Source organism: Alosa pseudoharengus, unplaced genomic scaffold (assembly GCF_046254945.1).
Source record: "Alosa pseudoharengus isolate Yale_2024_CS ecotype anadromous, Long Island Sound unplaced genomic scaffold, YU_APseudo_1.1 YU_APseudo_1.1_scf_19, whole genome shotgun sequence".
NCBI lineage: Eukaryota > Metazoa > Chordata > Actinopteri > Clupeiformes > Clupeidae > Alosa > Alosa pseudoharengus.
The window spans coordinates 24,199,087-24,206,387 of NW_027468657.1; the positions used below are offsets into that span (position 1 = coordinate 24,199,087).

The 7,301-nt window shown below is 42.6% G+C and overlaps 1 protein-coding gene across 1 annotated transcript in view; it reads left to right on the forward strand.

Moving 5' to 3' along the window:
• The first annotated feature begins 761 nt into the window (after positions 1–761).
• The window catches only part of LOC143132511 (fibronectin type-III domain-containing protein 3A-like), a 30,859-nt gene continuing 24,319 nt past the window's right edge, over positions 762–7,301 (forward strand). Inside the window, exons 1-2 of the mRNA XM_076292076.1 lie at positions 762–1,462; positions 6,131–6,236. Of these exons, the coding sequence (XP_076148191.1) occupies positions 6,150–6,236 (87 nt within the window). The 5' untranslated portion in view covers positions 762–1,462; positions 6,131–6,149. The remainder of the gene's footprint in view (positions 1,463–6,130; positions 6,237–7,301) is intronic.

The following is a 7,301-nucleotide window of genomic DNA, read 5'->3' on the forward strand; positions in this document are numbered from 1 at the left end:
TTAACATTGGTGTTATACATACTAAGTATGTACATCTGAAAGCCTACTCTGTCACATGTCACCTGTATAACACAATTCCGTTAAAATTACATAATATTTCATAAAAACTTAACAATTTCTATGAAATCACTTGATCAAATTGGCTAACTATGGCCTGAATCAATTTTATAAACCGAAAGAGAAATGCTGGACTAATTCTAGACATTTCATTCATGTGCAACCAATGTACACAATAAAATCAAAGTAAATCCAGCAGGGGTTTTATAGTGTAAGTTCAACTAAAAAGCTTTCAAGATGCGGGGCGGGTTTAGGGTGTTTTAAATAACATTCTTATCACAAATTAAAACCATTAGGTAACTGCAAGGGACATGAGAAAACAGGTGCCATCCTTTATCTTGAGATCAGTTGCACAGTAGCATTAGGCCATCTACTGACCAATGTGCACAGTCACATCCTGTTTTTCCCCATGTATTACAAACAACGTAAAGTCTCCAACAGCGCCATGGCCATGCGTAACAACATGTTAACTATTGAGGTATTAGTGGGAGAAAGCGTGTGTGCCATACTTTTTAATCTAAAGCACTGTCATCCTAACCTATAAATAGCCATCAAATACAACATGCTGCATAGAAATAGACCACTCTAAAAACGACTCGAACATTTGCATTATTAATCTACTGCCTCTCAGCATCGCCGCTTGCGTATAGGCCCCATTGTTTAACATCCTTAAACAATATCAAAGGCAGGAATGCTTGGCTTCAGGGGGTTAAAGGAGAAGTCGTGGCGAAAGGCCAGCGCTGGGCAGGTCGGCCTTGTTGTATCCACCACCAAGTGGGAACTGCGAATTGCTACAAGCCAAGCCCACCGCCAAAACAAAACAAACAAACACAACAAACTTTCAATTAAACGTGGCAGTAGGGCTATGCTAATGCCCTAATGTAGTGTGTGGGGTTATATTAAATGTAGCCCTTGCCCTCTAATTTATCTGTTGACGCAGGTGTAGAGACCCAGCCATAACTCATTTCCTCTCTCTCCAGCCCCTATGAATATTGGTTGCAATCCAATGGCGTGCGTACATTTTAATATGATCTGAATGGCATTGCAATAGTCGTGGTGGCTGTCCGTGAGAGCAAAAAACTTTTCCTGTCTTGACAGTGGGATGACCCGCTGGGTCAGCCAATCTTACGGCATTTAGGAACCATTGCGCATGTTCCCTGGATTCCTTGATGGCGGTGTGGTGGAATCGTGGGTTCAACTCAAAGCAGCACTCCCGTTAAAGTCTAGCCAGCAGTGAATCGTGCAGCCCCACAGCACACGTCAGATTGAGCGAAGGGCACCGAAATTCGAAGAATCGAAGAGGAGCGAGTGGATAAATCGTTTTCCTGTCGCTCCTCCTGAGCTATATCACATGAGAGCTCCGCCGTGCCAACTCGCCGCTCCTTTTCTTCACTCCGGCATTTCGGTAATTGAGCAGCACATTTTCTACATTTGCGTATTTTATTCACACATAGGAAATGTCTAGTCGCTGTCTTTAGGAGGGGAAATACACTCCATTTACTCTTGTCTGATAGTAGTATAATATGAAACGCAGCACGACACAAAGTAGGCAGCTATGTCCTCTTTCATGTTACTTTTGCGTAATATAGTCATATGTGGTGTAATTTTCTACCCTAAGCAATGCCGTCCACTAATAACTCGTCTCTGTGGCTTTCTCATGACGTAAGGGGCAAACCAGTTAGATGTGCATGATGTTTCGCGACAAGTAGCATGCGCTTGTTGGATGTTATTAGTTGAATGTCATTATAACGTTGGTTAGATTATTATCAAACGAATTTTAGTCTGCTTATTCTGCTGATCCCCGGGGCCAGTGCTAGGGATGGCCCGATGTGCTCGATGTAGACTACGTGGCACCGAGGTTGGTAAACACTCAAACAGGCATCAATGATGGAAGCTTTTCATCAGATTGGGTGCTACTGACCGGCAGAATTCTAACCAAACAATCAGCTATACTTGACTGATTAAAGTTCACTAGCGCTAAGTTGTCTGTATGAGTGACTAACTTCGCCTAAATGCCCATGATGACAGTCAACCCTGGTGTGCATTCAATATAAATATTTGCGAGTGTGCAGAGTAGCCTAGTTTGGTTTATGCTCAGCTGACAAAAGATAAGCACACTTTTCATGTCCTTGTCGCCGCATCGAGCTGACGTCTAGCCCAATGGCGTAGGCGACTATGTAGCCATGATTGGCCTATGGCCTGTTGAAACGGAAGTCGAGGTGGTGTTTAAAGATGCACTCCATCCCTCGATTAACCCCTTAAAATAGTTCCTAACAAATGCGTTATTCATAAGTTCACACAAATTCACATAATGTCTCAATGGCCTTGAATCAGCTTCATGCATCTGTAGCCTATTCCCTCTGCCTCATCAGTTGTGGGAAGCTGCCCCTGCCCCGACGCCGTGTAGTAGGCCAACGCTGCCAACTCAGTTTGACAACGTTCATAGCTAAAAATGTAATGATAGCCTAATATAAGATACGCTGACACGTTAGCTTGCATTCTCCTACCATTCTCCTGACAGCTATTTTTCCAAAAGTAATTTGGAAAATCCTACCCTGCAAGTCAGTCTCGGTTCCATCCATTTTAGCGCTCTTGATAGTAACACCCAAGATAAAAAATTATCATGGATACTGTAGGCTACGTTAACAAGGTTTGAAATGTTGTTTTTCATTTAAACCAGGTAATTCTACTACTCAACATCTTACAGTCTCCTCGTCAAAAATGATATAGGCTACCTACACCCTAAATGATGCTGATAATATGGCAGGAGGCAGTTAGCTGTTTAAACAGGCCCAGTCTGTGCACCAACACTGGAAGATGTTAGGCTGATTCACTGACCTAAGGCGGGACCTTTTTGCCGTGGGTTTTGTTTATCCTTATGGGCATGGCGTTCTGTCCTTTTGTGAGGCCACGGATTTGGTTTCTGCAGGCTTCCACGCCCTGCGTTATTAGCTGAAAGAGCTGTTCCGTCCGCAAGCCTCCAGGCCTTTTCTCGCCAGAATGACCTATTCTTCTCCTGCCTGACTCTTCCTTCCAGTCTGGCTTCCGTTGCCATGGGCACGCTGAGCTGTGACGAGACACCTGTCCTCTCTTTCGCACACTGTTTTGACAGAAGAACTTGCACCAGATGTAGCCTAGGCCTACGGCCGGTTAGAATTAAAATGTATACAAAACGGATTAGGGGCAGGGCTACAACAATTAATTGTAATCAAAATTAAAAATACATTATACAGTAGGCTAATTCTCCTTCAAACTTTACTAGGCCTATTTTCAGTTTGACTTAGGCCTATCTCCTTGCAGTAAAATATCTTTATCTTTTTTTATGTGTGGACAAAACAAGTTATTTGAGGACATAATCTTGGGTTTTGGGAAACACTGAAACAGTTTTTTCACTATTTTCTGACATTATATCAATCAAATAACGAGTCGATGAATCAAGAAAATAACTGAAAATGGTCACTAGTTGCAGGCCTAAAATGGCCTACTCATTGATAGCAAAAATTCACTTTGGGACAGCAACAGTATTAAGCTAAGAGTGATTCTCTTTCATCAAAAAGTGTTATTTACAACCCTAAAGGTTTTATGTTGGGCAACAGCACTGGGTGTTAGCCCACCTACTTAACCTGCCAATAGCCTTTAAGTGTGAGTGTGGTACAAGTTGTAACAAAGTCATGGATTCCTGCAGCCAGCAGAGCAAGTACTTGACAAATGTAGACCCCCCTCTAGTTCCCATGATTAAAGGCCTCTTCTGAGTAAGCACTTACAAATAGCCTTGTTAGCTGTAAATCTGTCCTCACTTGCTAGAGGTGATTTTGTGATCTCTTACAGTACCTCTATCTTGCTGAACACTACCTGGAGTCTTTAAGTAACCTAAGCTACCACAAGATACCACAGTTATTGGGTTCAAATGTAAGGTCATAATAATCAGGGCAAGCATGATAGGTTGCATTCCATCAGTCATTAGCATAGGGGCTGTTCAAAGGTTTTTGTTTAGTCTGACAGTTGGTCTTTATATTTATGTTGTTTGTTAGTGTGTGTATGTATGTGTGCTTTTTAGGCAAACACTGTGTTTATGAAAAAATGTGTGTGTGTGTGTGTTTGTGTGTGTGAGACAGTGGTGACTGTGGCTCAGGGCAGCTTCAGTGTGGCAGCTGTTTGACAAAATGACACACACACACACACACACACACATATAGAGAGAGACACAGAGAAAGAGAAAGTAAAGAGGCATTGTGCCACACAGAATGCTGGAGCTGAGAGTAGGGGTGCCAGGCACTGTCAGAGGATTCTCCCAGAATGCCTTTGGGCAGTGCCGGCAGGGGATAGAGAGAAAGAGCGAGACTGAAAAACAGACCTCGAGACAGATTTGTTGCTGTCACTGTTGTTGCGCTGTACACCTGGGTCTGTCTTGTGTTGGACATTAAGGTTTGCCACATTAATGAAAAAACTACCCAGGAAGTTCCTGCAAGCCAGTGTCACAGATGAAAACATTTCAGTTTACTTCAGTGCACAGGACACAGATTGCTGGGTGTACCATTAAATGCAGTTAGAGAAGTGATACTTCCTGTGTCATAGTAAAACTACACATAGCAATATTAATACACAAACATCAATCCTTTATGTGTATTCTCATGTGTTGATTCACAGTAGGGCTTCAACAGTTATTCAATTTGCTGATTAGTTATCAACAGTTAAATTAATTGTCAACTATTTTGGTAATTATGAATCAGTTTGTGTAGTTTTTGAAGGAAACAACCTCAATTCTCTGATTTTACCTCCTTAAACTTAAATGTGAAAAAAGAGAAAGAATCAAGGAAAATACAAGCCAGTCGGTCAGTGAAACATTATGCTACCTTATGATGTAAAAGTGAAAAGCACAGGCTTAGTCAGCTGTGCTAACACACAGTGTTGCTAACAACAGAGCTGACCCTGGCATTCACACTGACCCAGTGCCAGTAGCATCTGGGCTAGTTTCCATGGTTAATAGCCTGTTGATATCAGAAGCAGTCATTCTTACCTCAGACACTGAGCCTTGGCTTTGAGTGAGTGAGTGAGTGAGTGTGTGTGTGTCATTTCCTGAAATTTTTATGCATTTATGGATAGCATGTTGGCATTAGACCCCCCCCCCCCCCACTTTACTCCAGGAGGTTGAGGTAAGAACTAAAGTTCCTGGGGGTGAGTGGTCATTTACTCCAGGAGGTTGAGGCTGTCCTGTGCTGTTACTGAAGAAGCACTATCACCCAACTGAGCTTAGACTCAGACCGCAACTTTGTGTGTGTGTGTGTGTGTGTTTTGTTGAATGGTTATCTGTGCTGCCTGTTGATTTCCAGTGCTGTGTTTTGTGTGTTGCATGCATTCCCCCTGTTTGCACACTTCCTGTTTACAGCACAAGCTGTGTGTGTGTGTGTGTGTGTGTGTTTGTGTGGTGTGTGTGTTATTAATTCCAGATGGATGAATGGAAACACTGCCATATGACTTCTAAAGAATCAGCATCTACACACACACACTTACACACATGCACACACACATGTACACACACACACACACACACACACACACACACACTCTCACACAGATTGTGTGTGCACACATGCAAGAACCAGCTCTTCTACTTCCAGACACTCTGACCACAGATGTCAACACCAGACACAGATGCCAAATGTGAAATAGGCGACAGACTCTTTCACTGTCACTGAAACACACACAAAGTCTGATGCTCTGTTTCTGTTTACTAATGAAAGTTCAGTTAAGTAATATTCAGAACATTAGTCATTAATTATTTATGTATTAGTTGTGTATTACTGTAATCAGGAGTACAAAAAATGGGAACCGTGGTCATAGCATCAGTATTACAATATTGCCATTTTGAAGCACAACACCTTTCTCTCCCTTTTGTGCTCTTTGTACATGGAGGTAAGATGTTTAAGGTCATAGATAAGTAGCCAAGTTATGGAAGCTTCATTGATGTGGTAGCCTATGTTTTTTTTACTTGACATCATGGAAGGGTTTTTAAAAGTCTCTCTCTCAAAACTCTGTCTGTCTGTCTTTCTGCCTGTGTCTCTGTCTCCTTCAGGAGCTGGTGTATGTGAGGGATGATGATGGACCAGACTCTGGAGGCGCCGCCCCTGCTTCCTGAGGTGGGCTTCCCACACATGCTCAGTACGGACTGCATGCAACAGGTGAGGAGAACATGCCGATGATAATACATTTACGTCACCCATAATGCCTCATGGTTTGCTAATGCAAAGTGGTGATTTGGTTGCCAGCTTTGCATTGTCTGCCTGATGTGTTGCTGTGGTTTACTGTCTCTCAGTATTTTCTTGCTCTGTATGTGTGTACTCTTAACTGTATTCTGTATGTATCTTAGATACCGGTTTCCTACATTTCCTTCAGGATCAATCTTATCTATCTAGTCTTGCCCAGCAATTAGCTTAGCGGCAAACTTTATGCTGTTTATAGCGATTTATGCTTTGGGTTTAGCTGTCAGCTTAGCATCTGCACAGTGCTAATGAATGGCTTAGTGGTTAGGTTACTAAAGCTGTATGTTACTTGAGTGGTTAGCTCAACTCTCAGCGTTTGCACAGTGGTCAATGGTGGCTTAGTGGTTAGCTTTAGCTCTGACAGAGGTGGGCAACCCACAACTTCTGAAAGTGAAAAGTCCTGCCATGTTTTGGTCCTACCTGTGCACAGTGGATTTTACTAATTACCTGGCTGAAAAATCACGCTAGTTGGAATCAGCTGGTTTTGAATGGTTGGACCATAAATATGTGGTAGAACTTTTACTCAGTGAACCCATGCTCTGCTCTTAGTGTTGGCATTGTGGTCAGTTGCTGCTTTTGTGATGAGTTTAAAAGCTCTTTATACTGGGTTAGAAGTTAGCCTAGCTTTTAATGTGTAGGACATTGGTGCCCTGGTATTGGAGATGTTTGGGAGACTTGCGAAAGGGCAGGAGCAAGCAGCCGAAGAGCTGCTGTCATATGACTGACACACTAAGACCTTTAAATGTCAATATAGGGCAAATGTTTCATGGTTTATTAGCATACATCATGACTGAAAGCTTCCACTGAAGTGTGTGTGTGTGTGTGGGTCATGATGACTAACATTCCCACATTCCCCATTTCTAGATATGAAGTTCAATTGTGTGTGTGTGTGTGTGTGTGTGTGTGTGTGTGTGTGTATTGTGACATTGTCTTTTCTCTGTTGAGAAAGTATGTGAACAAGCAGGCAGCTGTGTGTGGCCATTT